The sequence below is a fragment of the Eurytemora carolleeae genome, unplaced genomic scaffold (assembly GCF_000591075.1).
Source record: "Eurytemora carolleeae unplaced genomic scaffold, Eaff_2.0 scaffold402, whole genome shotgun sequence".
Classification (NCBI taxonomy): domain Eukaryota; kingdom Metazoa; phylum Arthropoda; class Copepoda; order Calanoida; family Temoridae; genus Eurytemora; species Eurytemora carolleeae.
In genome coordinates, this window is record NW_019396300.1 from 254,257 (window position 1) to 269,317 (window position 15,061).

General features: G+C 32.4%; 2 protein-coding genes across 2 annotated transcripts; one reads left to right on the forward strand and one right to left on the reverse strand.

Annotated features, from left to right (window-relative positions):
• The first annotated feature begins 1,417 nt into the window (after positions 1-1,417).
• LOC111700489 (uncharacterized) lies at positions 1,418-2,265 on the forward strand. The gene has a single exon (XM_023471420.1). It carries the CDS (start codon positions 1,448-1,450, stop codon positions 2,189-2,191), a length of 744 nt encoding a protein of 247 aa, XP_023327188.1. The 5' UTR covers positions 1,418-1,447; the 3' UTR covers positions 2,192-2,265.
• A 6,701-nt stretch (positions 2,266-8,966) lies between these two features.
• Positions 8,967-12,112, reverse strand: LOC111700490 (uncharacterized). The gene is made up of 4 exons (XM_023471421.1): positions 12,005-12,112; positions 10,654-10,750; positions 9,545-9,625; positions 8,967-9,389 (listed from the first exon to the last, which is right to left on the reverse strand). The coding sequence occupies exons 1-4, from the start codon at positions 12,059-12,061 to the stop codon at positions 9,307-9,309; spliced, it is 318 nt and encodes a 105-aa protein (XP_023327189.1). The 5' UTR covers positions 12,062-12,112; the 3' UTR covers positions 8,967-9,306.
• Between the last annotated feature and the right edge of the window lie 2,949 nt (positions 12,113-15,061).

A 15,061-nucleotide genomic window follows, 5' to 3' on the forward strand; every position in this document is an offset into this window, starting at 1 on the left:
CAAACAGGATATATTTTAAGCAAAGAAACCGTCCGTTTTTTTAGAAAAGAGTCTATGCCTTGAAGCTTTGAATGAAAATTTTCCCAAACCTTTGAAAGTATAATTAGAATTCAAAGAACTGTATTAGATTAATAGTATGCATCTGGCTGAGTACACTGAGAACTATGCCCAGACTAGAATGGTTTAGACAGATATTATTTATCAAAAAATACACTTTATGTCACACCAATACAATGCTTAGAAATAAATAGAAAAGTTCATACCATACCTAATTCAACACAAAAAGAACAAAAGAAATTTATGTGCAAAACCAAAGGGAAAAACAGTTTTTGATATTTTAAGTTTTAGTTGTTTTGTTTTTAATCTTCACAAAATCTTCAATCACCATGCAAACTGTCATAGAGCTGGTACGACTTTGTAACTTTGTAACTTCGCAGCTCCTTTAGTTTAGATTTTAGACATTAGTATGAGAATAGACAATTCAGCCGGTTCATATTAAAGAGCCCAAGCAGTTTAGTTTTTCCCAATATATTTAAAACTTAAGTACCTGCAATTTATTTTACTTTAATGTGAAATTTTAGTTCTTATAATAACTTAGTTCCAACAAGACGGCTTGTTTTTCATTCACACTTAAAAGCTGTCCAATAAATAATAATTTTTATAAATTATTATAAAATCACTGTGTTTTTCTTGACTACAAATTTCCCAGAAAATGAAAAGCAAACAAAAAGAGATTATCTAATCTTATATCCTGACTTCAAAGCTTATCTATGAAAAGCGCCGAACTCAATTTGTTCGGTTGCAATTTTGTTTGGTAACAGGCAAAAAGTTTGTTACATTACTTAATCCTTGCAAAAAATGTGGTTTCTCTGCAAATAATTATTTATTTACTGGAAATATTTCGCTCTATGGTAAAATGTTTTTTCAGTTTTTTGTTAATTGAAAATTGTTCAGCCTCTGGCAGTTTTGTGTTAGCCCGGCCTCAACAAATTTAAATGTATTTACACTATTGATGCTAGAATTCATTTACCCTCTTTTTCCTGACTTGACATTTTCCGATTTTGGCGCCATTTGGGTTGAATGCAGGTTAAACTTTATTTTTTTATGAATTCTAGCAATGGCAATATAAATTTTCAACAAGGCGATTTATACATTTATCTCACTTAATAAATTCTGATTTATATGAAAAGTAAAAATGCAGAAATGAACATTTTTATAACAATATTACAAATTTTTATTTGATTAATTCCTTGTTAAGGTTAAAGACATTAGAGTGTTTATGTTATTATAAGTTTTTATGATTATAAGTGTGTCAGCTTTATTCATTTAAATCAACAAAGGTTTGTTCCCAAGAAGCTTTGATCGTCATTTTTGTGAGATAAGGTTGTATATAAATTGAGATTAGAAATTACTTCTTTATCACTTTTAGTTCAACTACCAGAAGAAGATGAAAGTTGTTGGAGTTCTCGCAACTCTTCTGGCATCTTGCCTCAGCAAAGACATGTACCTGGGAAATCATAAGACCCGGATATCCCAGGACAAGGCACAAGATCAGTTCCTGGATTGCTATGATTATGCTAATCAAGGAGGGAACAGACTGAGAGCAATTGAGTATATTCCTCAACTAAGCCAATACAACTTTAACAATATCATCACCTCCTGCTGTATTACTGGTATCTGGATCATGTATGCTGATGACAACTACAACAATCAGAACCTTGGAGCTGCTAACTGGTGGGTGTATGGAGATAATTTTTGTACTAATGTTCCTTCAGGGTTTGATAACCAGGCTTCCAGTCTTAGATACACTGGAGCACCTGATGCCTGGAAAGCGGATACACTAAATCTTTACAACAACGAATTTTTCATTGGCGGAGAAGAATATTTCTACGGCGATGTTCCTCAACTAAACTATGACAACCAGGCTAAATCTCTAATTGTAACAGGATGCAGTGGCTGGACCGTATATGATGGACAAAACTACCAAGGTAATTGCAAATGTGTTTGGCCGAGTGACACAAACGCATGTTATCCAGGATTTTACTCTACAGAGCAGACCCTGGGCTCACTAAGCAGATCCATCAGCAGTGCTAGGAGAGGATGTTTCTGTTCCAAGAGTGTCCTACCAGACAATCACGGAGCTAAGACCAGCGAGGGAGGAGCAGCTGGGTTCTTCAATAAGGGAAACTAAATGTTAATAAATCTCAGTTAAAATGCATGCAACTAAACGTGTTTCATTTTAGAATAAATTATATCTAATCAATATTCTGGAAAGTGCTTAAAATTTACAAACACCAGACAGGAAAATTCAAGACATTGATTTTTAAGAGCCCTTTATTGTAATTTTTAACACAACCCTCGGTCCCCTAGAACCTTTTCTTGTTGAAGCCCTCAAAGTTTTTTATATGAGAGAGGGCTTGAATAAGGGTGGTTGGAACTGATGCAGGGGCCGAGTGGGGTAAATTTGATCTAAGGGTGGGACGAAACTGATCAAGCAAGGGTGGAATGAACATTAAACTGACATTGGTCCATTCTTATCCAGACTAAAAAGATCGACAGCAATATGTTTTCGTATTATAAAACTAATTAACTTTATTGCTAAAAAACTTTGAAGTTTGAAATATAAATCATCATAAAAAATGTTTTATTTTGATTAAAGTTTTAAAATTTGTGAAAATAACCAAACCAAGTTGTATTTAATTCATGCAAATATAAACAAAATACTGAAATAAAATTATGAAAATTATCTAAAGAAACTGTCGACGTAACCATTTGTAACTCTTTATTCACAACAACCAAACATTGTTTTTGAGCTAAAATGAAAGAAGTTAAAGATATTCTGAAAATCAACTATTTTTAACAGTTATTTATTCATAAAAGCCCATTTTATAGATTGTTGGTGGAAAAGGCAAGAAAGGAATGGAATTTCTAATTGCTATAAATTTACAATTTCAAAATATAAATTCTGTCAGATCTAATAATCAAAGTTTGAAGTATCAAAGTTTTATACACAATCAGGTTGCAAAGGTAATGAGATTCCAAAATATGAGTTTGTGGAAAAGGCTCAGTTAAAGTGAAAAAAATCTTTATATTTACTTATACTTAAGGTCTGAAGAATATCGTTGTGACTTGGGCCTTCATTATTTTAAAAATAGAGTCACAGAGACTAGTGTAAGAAACTGCATAACATAATTTAAAGAGAAATATTCTCGATTCAAACAGTATTCTTTCCCTTTAAACCTTTGACTGGTTGTAAAGGACAGAGAATTCCGAGTGTATATATTGTAATTATTAATTTGTTCTATTATATACACCCTGATGTAAATCATAGGGATTTTCTAGGTCAATCATTTGCACCCATGGTTTAGGGGTTATGCAAATATTTTACTATAGATCCCCATACTCTTGTTTTTGTATCGTATCGATCCCTTTAATAATCTCTATGCAGATATCTCTGAGAGTATAAATGAATGGGATTAATCAGTTTCATATAGTTTATATATTTAATACATCTGTAAAGTTTATTCATGTTTTAATCAGTTCCTTTAGATCTTCAGCTGCTCCAGTTCAGGATCTGTCTGAGCAGCTTCCTTAACTACACTATCTCGTTCAGCTGTTTGAGTCTCTCTGGAGCTTCCACTAACTTCCTAACTGCTTCATTTACTAACAAAGCTTCTCCCGGAGTCTCTGCTATTCTGGCTGCTCCTCCAATCTGGCATGCTCTTAATGCGTCCTCAGCAGCTTCTTTAACTACTAGAGCTACTCCTTGAGTCCCTGTTATGTTAGCTGTTCTTGTGATCTCAGCCACTCCCGAAGCTGTTCCTAGAGTACCTGCTGTGTTAACTGTACTTACAATCTATGCTGCTCCCGGAGCCGTCCCTAGAGTCTCTGCTATGATAGCCGTACTTACAGTCTGAGCTGCTCCCAGAGCTCTTCCTAGAGTCTCTGCTATGTTAGCTGTCCTTGCAATCTGAGATGCTCCCACAGCTGTTCCTAGAGTCTTGCACTATGAGATGCTCCAGTTCAGCATCTATCTCTTAGCAATCTCTCAACAACAGCTTCCACATTCACAGCTGGTTATTTTGCTGCTTCTACTGTAAACCTAATTGCGACTATGGCTGTCCCGGAGTCTCCGCTAATTTAGCTGCTCCTACAATCTGAGATGCTGCCACAGCATTTTTAAGCTGCATCCTTTAACGAACTGGCAACTGGTCTGTGAAGAGCTGTCTACTAGAAGCAGCGTCCCTGCATCAAGATCTCTTGTTCCTCAACTGTTTCTACAATAGAACTGTGAAGAGCTGTCTGTAAAGAGCAGCATCTCCTGTCCCAGGATTCTCTGGTTCTGTTGCTGGTTCCACAACAGGCCTGTGAAGAGCTGTTCCACAATGAGCAGTGTCTCCGTACTCAGAATCCTCTGGTTCCTCTAGTGGTTCCACAACAGGTCTGTGAAGAGTTGTTCCACAATGAGCAGCGTCTCCGTACGCTGCTTCTACAGCGGGGTGATGGAGAGCTGCTTGCAAGGAGCAGCTTCTTCCATCTCTGATACCAGATCCTTTTATCTGTAGACCTCCTGGTTTCTCAATCATGTCTGGAGGATGATAGATTCCGTCCTCATAGATCCTCATGACCATTTAGCTGGAGTCATTGGTCTGCATTGGTATTCTAGCTGCTCCATGTATTGGTTAACTGTGTCGAGAGAACCAGCTCAAGAATATGGAGCTTCTGCATGTCCTAGAGGTCCTGGCTGCTCTGTATCTCAGGTGTCCCTGTCAATAGAACCAACTCAAGATTAAAGAGCTTCTGCCTATAAACACCTTAGCTGCTCTGTTCATAGATCCAGCTGGAGAATAAAGACTGGTTCTCAACTCAGCTTAGATTGGTAGAAAGGGATGAAGGGTTTTGGTATCTTGTCATATTCTAAATATTACACCATGCTTTCAATAATACAATATCTCTTAAAGGTTGGGTAAAACCCCGTAAAATGCACGCTATAGCGTTCTGGGTCAACTCTTGATGTCGACGTTACATCTATTCATGAAAAATCTAGAACATTCTATGGGCGACGCCCTTTTAAATTTTCGATTGTGAATATTGAAATTCCACCATTTCTAGAAAGTAATGTAAATATTCCATGAATACAAAACAACCTAAATACAAATTGTTTAATAATTACATTCGGCCTTGATCAATCAAAGGTTTAACGAGTATCGTTGTGAATCATAAATACCCCACTTTAAATGAAAGGTCACTTGGAGTTACGCTTACAGTCTCTTTAACAAATGATTGGCAAAAAATGTATTCCAACAAACTAGATGAACACGATTTAGATAAATTTCACACAAAGATAATATAGAACTGTTTGAAAAAAAAATAAAACACTTTGATATCTAATACACGCAGGCCAACAAAAAGTCTAATAGCAACTGGTAATAAATGCAAAAAAAGGTTTAAAACTGATTACTATTAATCTAAGACTGCATGCAGTGCTAAACAAAATTGGGTAACGCTCTTACATTGTAAAACAAAAACAAAAAAAGTTTACGGATTTTCTAAAAAATCGTGGATTTTCAAAATGTAATGGAAATCTAATTTTGTTGGAGGCAAATCTTTGAAATTTTGATCATCCATAAACCTTCCCTGAGGTCACACAATGTCTCACACAAAAATTGGGCCTAAATATCAGAATATATCAGTTTAAAAAAAATTATCCTTAATGAAATTTCATAATTAAAATAAAGATCAAGGACGACGATTTTCCTATAATTTTGGTGGCTAGGATGATATTTATTTAATCTTGTTTATATAAAAAAATGCCAACATGATCAGGAAATTGAATTATGCATGCCTGTCTAGTTTGTGCATAAACCATGTAATCCCTATCATTGTTCATACATAAAATTTCTAAATAAAAATGGTTTATTTAAGGCTGTGTACAGATAGAGTAAAGGTTGTCAAATAAAAATATAGTCAGCACTTCTAAATCTATATTGACCTTTGATATTTTAAACTATGAATTTTGTTAGATGAAAAAGTCTAAGTTTGAAATATTAAAGTTTTACAGCATCAGGTTGCAAAAATGTAGGGGGATGATAGAATTTGAGTTTGTTGCAAGAACTCAAGTCCTTTGTATTAAAATAGTAATCTTTATTTTAAATAAATATCAAATCAGTTCTTTCATGTGGTGCATGAAAAAAGGCTAAACTTTGTAGCGCACAGTAATCATTGAAATAAAAGTTGATGGACAAAGAAAAGAAATGAAACTGAAAGGTTAAATTTACAGGTTGCATGAATCATTATGCATTAATAGTCTATTACTTAATGAAAAATTGAAAACAATTTAAAAGAATCGAAAAATAAGGATTTTTAAGTGTGGAATTTGTTTTAAAAAGTAGTTCCGTGTACAATGTACAACATAATTATTCTACGATGAAGTAGAGTGAAAGAGAAAACGCCCATTGAATTGATTATTTAAAGTTAATTTAAGATTAATTAAAGATAGTTTAAGGTTTGTACTAACTGTATTTAAAAAACTAAACCAAATGACTATAGATGAAAATCTAACAATGATTCACCTACTTTCAAAATGGAAATTAATCTATCTACGTCTACGCCTAGCATTCTATCTATCTATCAATGTATATTTGTATCTACATCTCACTATCTATATTTCACTGGAGTTGATGTCTCTATTAATGATGAAAGACTGGCGAGGGTACAGGTAGCTGAAACTAGAAGAACTAGTAGCAAAATCAGGGTTATATATATTTTCAGACCAGTTTTGAGTATCTCTTGTATTATCCAATTTAGATCAAAGCAGATGATACGGGATATTTTATATATATGTAAACTGTATATTGTAAACCATTATATGTAATGTATGAATGCTAGAAATTCATAGAGTTGATTAGCCTTCTTTATACCAAGCGATCTGAGTTATGACAATTATGCATCAACTATTGAGACTTAACCGTTTTTAAAGCGTGTCTCATAATTATTAAAAATGTATACATAAAGTGGCGTAGGTCTTTGCGGCAAATATTTTTATGCTGTCGGATTTTAAAGGTTTAATTTTATAATGTTAGGTACTTTCCCAAAGGCTTTTTCCCAAGCGGCAACTTTCCAATGGTATTTTCCCAAGTTGCAACCTCCCAACTGTGAAATTTCTCAAGCGGCAATTTCCCAAGTCTGTTCTAGCCGCAGCGCTCGGCCCACACCTAGCCCATCCAAGCCGCAATGCCCGGCCCCATGATATTGCACATTTGGGAAGTTGCCACTTGGAAAGTCCATCTTGGGAACACTCCCAAAACATGTTTTTGCGTTAAAAAAATATGTAAGGCTTATATTAACGGCGTACACAATTATAAAAATTATCATTTTTTAACATTTTAACGATCAAAAAGGGGTTTATTACGTCAATTCAAAGTTTGAATTACTACTCTTCTATTATGTTTTCTGAATAAATTAAGGGTAAAAATGCTAGAATATGTTCATTTCCATTTTGTCAATTTACAGTTCATCAACCAAAAAATTGACAGAATGGTAGTAGCTAGACCCTCAATTTTAAACTTATTCTAAACTTCATATTTTACAATATTTGATCAGAAATTTAAAGATCTGGTTAAATGTAACATTTTATCGACTCTTACAAACGCCAACTAAAACATTTATTCAACTAAAATCAACAAATAAAGAAGTCAACAAATAAAAAGTCAACCTAAATCAAACTTGGCAGTTTTTATCCTGAATGTTAGCTGCAGGGTGTCCCAAAAAAACATGGGAATTCAGTGACGAATTCGATATCGTCTTTTTAAATAATTCCTTGATTAAGTATAGTGATACCAACTGAGAAAGCTGTAATCTGTAAGAATCTCGTCTGCTATGTTCACATTTTGTTTGTTTATGTTTTGACTGCATACGGTTGTACTTAGTAAAACAAGAAAATTGCAGTATACAAACGAGTAAATTTGTCCGTCTTCACTGTTCATCTTGCAGAGACATTATAGACATCTTTACAGTCTTTTACCCTTTTCATAAAATAAACTCTTGCAGACATAATAATACTATGGCTTTTAAAATTAGGTATTACAATGCCAATTCATAGCAAAGACGATATACAATTCGTCACTGAATTCCCATGTTTTTTTGGGACACCCTGTATGTTTACACTGTAAAAAAAGTTTTAAATACAATTGCGAAAAGATGTAAATATCAAACGTGGTTATAAAATAATACGTTGTATAGCAACAAATATGAAAATAATCCTGGATGAAGAGTGTTTCTCTTTATGGTTTAAGTGCAGTAATACAACAAATATTAAACTTTATGCACCTGCAATGCTAATCAAAGACCCTGACCTAGGATTTCAAGCTATTTTATTTCCTCGTTTTATTTTAATCATAACAGGAAAATCTATTACATATTTTTTCAGGCTAGTTCTGAACTTTTAAGACTTTGACGTCCAGGTTTAAGAATTATATATTCTGATTAAAAGAAATTCATGTATTTAGACATCAGTTAGAGTATTAATTAGAGTAATAGTCATATGCTAGTTTTATAACCCTAATTGATTTTCTTTTACATATTTACTGCTTTCTTATTACTGTAATAATACCCTCCATTATTATATAATCTATAGACTATATAATTCATATATTCTATAGATAGAATAAAGCGCAAACTTGCACCCTTGGAATTTTTATATGTTTCTTGTAGGAAAAAAACTATGATATTTATATTATAATATCCAAAATATAGTTGCTAAGTGCAAATGTTTATGCTTTGTGAATATAAATTGTTATCTTTATCTTAACAACTTGTTCTTAGAACAATATAAACTTTATCCTTCATTTAAGATTCGAAGAAGTAGACATTATCATTTGTACTCTCACAAACATTATAATATTTTTTTCTTGTATTTTTGTGTGCTCAAATTTAACTTACTCAAGTTATTCTTATAACCATGTTACTTTTTCACTTTAAAAAATTGATTCAATTTATTCGAAAAAAAGATGCCACAAAAAGACATACATAATATCAATAGTATATACAAGGTAGGTAAAATGGAAAAGAATTGGTAATGGTCGACCATTCTATTCATAAGAAGAAAATTCTAATAAAGAAACTAGCTTAACAAAAGTAGAAGATTTAGTATTTGAAAACTATTGGTGTGCAGTATGCACTGTCTTTAGAGTCGATACAATAAAAATTTTCTATTGACACAAATTCAGGGTTGCAATGTTGCCAAAGAGCTACATTGCAAATTGAATTGGCAAACTAAATTGTCTAGCACTCTAAGATTTTAAATGACTATGTTCTCAAAAAGTTTGTAGCTCTGATGGTTCTCCAGGCCCTGATACTACGCTTCTTCTTGTATTCTCCATTGTACGCCTCTGAAGAAGGAAAAAAATCAATCTACACAAAAAATTACTAAAATAACCGATGAAATGAAAATCAAATAAACTTATTCTAAAATAATTCAAATCTTGTTTCAACCCATGACGTTTTTGAATGTACAAATAAACTGATTGATTGATTGATTGATTTCCTGTAGTTGAGTAGCTGTAAGGAGGAAGCCAGGGTCTTGATAAACAAGGGAGAACTGCACCATTGTAATAGTTGTCACACCCTACACACATTTTATTAATTACTAGCTTGGGAACCCAGTGTTATACCTGGAAACTATGTTTTTCCTAAATATTATAAGATATGTCAACATACTCAACCAAGGTAAAAAAAAAACATTAAGGTGGTTCATTCGCGTTTCCCAAGCAAAATATTTGATGCAAATAAGACAAGAGGTTTCTGAGTTATGATCGGACGCACAAATAAACAGACCAATAGACTAACAACTTTATAGACATAGATAATAACTGTAATATTATACTTTTTAAAGATTTTAAAACAAAACAACTCAAGTTAATAATAATTATTACCATATTCTACAGGGGTAAAATTACAAATTTGACTTAGGAATTAAATGGGCACATTGTCAGAAATAAATCAATTAAAAACCAAAAAATCATTCTCGACAATTTATAGTTATAAAAATATTGACGTTCGGCCTAAGATATACATTTTGCTAAAATGTGTCAAAAAAATTTAAAGTTAAACTGATTTTTAAAACTGGACTAGAAGCCATGATTTGTCAAAACAAAAGTATACGGGAAGTTTTGGGAAAGCAATATGTTTGTGTGTATTTGCATTTCGGGTTCAATGCATTTCAAAGTTTTGGGCTAAAACATCTTTTCCAAAGGTTTCTGGTAAAAATATTTCTCGAATTAGAGAGTGATATAGACAGTTTCTAATGGAGTGGGAAGAAAATGTCATCGGGTTAAAAGAAGATTGATGAAATTTAGAATTGGATATTTAGATTTACGATCAAGAGATAATATACAAGGGTGATATGAAAGTATTTAACAAGATATAGTGAAAAGAGGGATACAAATTTCTTAAAAAGCGATTTCTTGAACACAGCTTTGTCTAACTTTCTTTATAAAATCTAGAAACCAAGCTAAAAAAATTTCCGTGGTTGATCCAAGTTCCCAATCAAAATTGTAGGCAAATCGGTGAAGGGGTTCCCGAGAATTATAATCGTACATATACACAGACAAACGAATAAACAAAATTTAATACTTAATACATTTGGGTACTAACTTCTTTCTCCCAGGTAAACTTGTATCTTTGGAGATTGGACCGGCTGGTAAGGGGTCTGGGCAGGTAGGTCAGCTCCAGCAGGAGGAATATCAACACACTAAATAATCAGCTTTTTATGTACAAGGATACCCACAGAGTACAAACTCGATTGATAAATGTTCAGAACATTTTTTCAATATTTAATAATATTTAATTTTTATTATGTCGCACAATAAGCTCTTCGTTTATGTATATATAAAAAATTAACGTTAGCAACATGAATATTTCACCGCTTTCATTGAATCGCGCGACAACTTTACAAGGTCAAAATAAATTCGGACTTGGTGTCCCAATAAACAGGGAAAACTAATAAATTCGGACTTGGTGTCCCAATAAACAGGGAAAACTAATAAATTCGGACTTGGTGTCCCAATAAACAGGGAAAACTAAGTGTCGACGCATATTGGTAGTTTAAGCAATTTTAGCTACATGTAAATAGAACTCAAATTGTGACTGAATTATTCAAGGCGTATACGGGGGGAGGGGCTATTTACATCTATTGGTGCCCCCAGAACTTAGAGCTATCACACAAATAAAAGAACGATGATCTTTACTACATATATTACAATTTTACATATTTTACACGTCATAATTATTTTCTGGACCTTTGTCCTTTTTTTAATCCCATAGAATTAAAGTTTAAGTTGAGTTTTTAATTTTTAAAAATGTCTTTTACAATCTCCAGTTTAAATAGTAACATAACAATATAAAAAATGTCGATTTTTTAGAAACATGTTTTTTTTGGCGAATCATATTTTTAATTCAGAGAAAATGGTCGCAATAAATTGAGGATTAATCCGGACCATAATTTTCTATTGAAATACAGTAAAACCCTTAATAACGAATACATCGAAAGAATTCATTAAATGTCGTATTCTTCACTTTCTGATAATGGAATGTTGCAGATATTTAGTTTTTTAATTAAATGATTTAAAACTGTTCCCGCATATTCATGGCTATTTATTTATTTTCGCAAACACTGAAATTTACGTAATATAGTATAAGACTCATTGAAAAATTGTCAAGACGACATTTGATAGATTCTTCCGATGTATTCGTTATTAAGGATTTCACTGTATATATTTCACTAATTCATTTTGTAAAAAGCGTTGTACTTTTTTGTTTAAAAAACGTTCGACGCTGTACCCATATGTACAGAAACCTTAGTTAGACTACAGGACTGACTTTTAGGTAACAGGGTTTAACTGGCAAAATATGAGAATAAACCAAATAAACCACCTTTTTATTTTAGTAAGATTAATGTCGCAGTAAAATATGGAGCAAAAGGTTAAAACAAATAGCATTAACTAACCTCAGAAACAGATGTGTAAAGAATAAGAATCCAAAGGACGGGTTGCAAAGACAACATGCTACTCTGAAAACAACCAATATCAAGTAAAACCCAAGCAGAACAAAATTGAATTCACGATGAAGACCGTTAAAGGTTTTCAAATGAGAAAGAAAAAATAATTTCAGTTTTAGACAAATTCCTTAAATGACAATTTTGTTCATGCCCACCCATTTTCTCATTTCCATGGTAACTAAAGTGTTTTGCGTAGGAATACTATGAATCAACTACATTGTTTAGATCTTGCCTATACAGGTTTCTAGGCATACAAGTTGGTACCTGGATTTAAGGAGGGGGTAGGCAGTTCTGATGTGGGGTGGGGAAAGGGGGGGTATTTTGTAGACTCAAATCAGGAATCAATTAGTAAACAGATATTTATTTGGTTTTAATAAAATAGTAGGCCTGTTAATCAATATAATATAGACGACTTCTAGTGCAGCTTTCTATCCAGCTGCACGTAGATAAAGGAAAACTGTGAATTAAAAGGGGAAATATTCTTTGTTTTTATATTATGAAAAGAAAACAGACAATGTTTGATGTTTCAGTACTTCAAGCTTATCTAGTTGTTTGTCTAAAGAATATATTATTTCTATAGCAAACAATGTTCACAGCTTCCCTTTGTTTACATGAACGCTGCACTAGAATGTCTTCGATATTATATTTTAAGTACATAGAGTACAAATATTCACCGTTTTTTAACGCACCTGTAGAGTGTCTGAAATTCGCAAGCATGTAAATAAATCTGAACGTGCTCTTTCAAAAAATGTACAGGGTGTCAATATAAACATGGGAATTGAGAGACGACATAAATATCGTCTTTGATTTACGATAATTTATAAATGACATATAAAGGGCATCAAAAAAGGACTCATTGTCTAAAGAGCTTTCCAAAATAAGGTATTTTTTCTTTGTATCTTTAAAATTGACGAAGATATTAAACATTTGAACAGTTTTGTTGATTTTTGATAAACTGGAATCTGGACAAATTTTTATAATATCTCCGTCAACTTTGAAGGTAAAAAATGGTAGACCACATTTTGGAAACCCCTAGACTTATAGTTTCGGTGCTAAATGTTTTAATTTAATTATGTACGAAATAATTCCACATGGAGCAAAGACGTAAAGTCGTCATTTAATTTCCATGTTCATTGCGACACCCTGTACTATAATTTTCTATTATCAAGAATTAAGATTGATTTTATAAAGATGCAATTGTTTCAGATTTAGAGTTTTCAGTGGAATGGAATAATTGTTGTGCGAATCTTAGTGTACACATTAAATTTCGCATTTATTTTCGCTAACTTCCTTATGAGAATTCCGCGCAAATTGAATAAATGCGCGGAATTTCGCACAAGTTAACAAAAAAGTTGCGCGGAATGATTTTCTTGCAATTTTTATTATCTGATGGGGATAAAGGAAGAGAAATATATATACCCAATATATTGTAGAACATACAGTGTGTCCCACGAAACGTGACAGTGGTGAATGGTTATAAATGTCTTCTTCCATAATTTGTTAAGTTCTTAAATACAAAAGAGAATAGTAAAAAATAAAACATAGCAGTCATTTTATTGAAAATTGATTTATTTAAAAGTAAAATATATTTGAGTAAAAGAGTTTGTTAACGAAATAAGCTGAAAAAAGTCTTTAATATCTAATATAATATATGGAAGGAGACGTTAAAAACCATTTACCACGGTCATGTTTCGTGGGACACCCTGTAACTTCCAAAATATTACCTCGGGCATGCAAATTAGATAAATCACTTTAAATTGTTACCCTTACAACTACGCGACATTCAAGTATAGTTAGTTAATAATTGTAAAAAATATTCAAATGTTTGTAATTGTACTTTCATGATTTATTTAGTCATGTTATCCCTAGATTAAACTGTGCTTTTTTGGGCAATTCTACATAGGACGACATTTGATAGCGTTGGCTCAAACTTTCCACAATTTATATTTATTATTTGGATCATTTTCTTTAAAGAGGAGGGCAGTTTACTTTTACAAAAATAAACTTTAAATAAACGTTTTTTTTACAGTTAGTAACATATGCCTATCTTACTCATCAAAGCTGGCCCAAGGGGTGGATTATTGCTTTTACTTCTTTAAAATATATTAGTTCATTTATTTAAGAGAATTTGAAACCAGAGATTGTAAATACGTTTAGTTTGCTTTAGTAAAAACTAGTCTGATTAAAAGTAAATGAGCACAAGTTCTAAATTATTTTTGTAATTTAACCTAACTTCTTTCTTTCTGATTTTGTGATCGCTTCAATTGTTCCTCTCTTCCCTTCTCCCCATCTCCCAATAGTTACCCCTTCTAACCTATTCTTCTTCTCCCACTAAACTAAATATTCCCCTTTTTAATTTATACTTCTGTAAAGTATGCTAACTCCTCAATTCAAATATTTAAGCGTCAAATAACTTGTCTTAAAAGTAAACTTTAGCATGTTGTGAAAACATTAAGAGACTAGTGGCAGGGCAGTGAGGGACAATAGAAACTTTGTCTTTAACGTTAAAAATATTGAAAATGTGTATTCTGCTGAATAATTGAATAAGAACTATCTTTTTTCATCAACAAGTACAGTTAAACCCTTAATAAAGAATACATCAAAAGAATTCATCAAATGTCGTATTCTTCACTTTCTGATAATGGAATGTTGCAGATATTTAGTTTTTTAATTGAATGATTTAAAACTGTTCCCGCATATTCATGGCTATTTATTTATTTTCGCAAATACTGAAATTTACGTAATATAGTATAAAACTGTCAAGACGACATTTAATAAATTCTTCCGATGTATTCGTTTTTGTCGGAATGAGTATAAGCACTGAGACTAAAAGTTGACTATTTTTGAGTTTTGACTTAGAAATTGAGCGCCTATCAATGCCAGGACAGTTTTGAATGTCGTCTTCGACGAAAATACTTGAAATAAGGTTCTTAGGTCAAAAAATGTCTTTTAAAGCTCCAATTCAGTCTGTCATCTATCCTTCTGACATCTCTCTATCCTTGATCT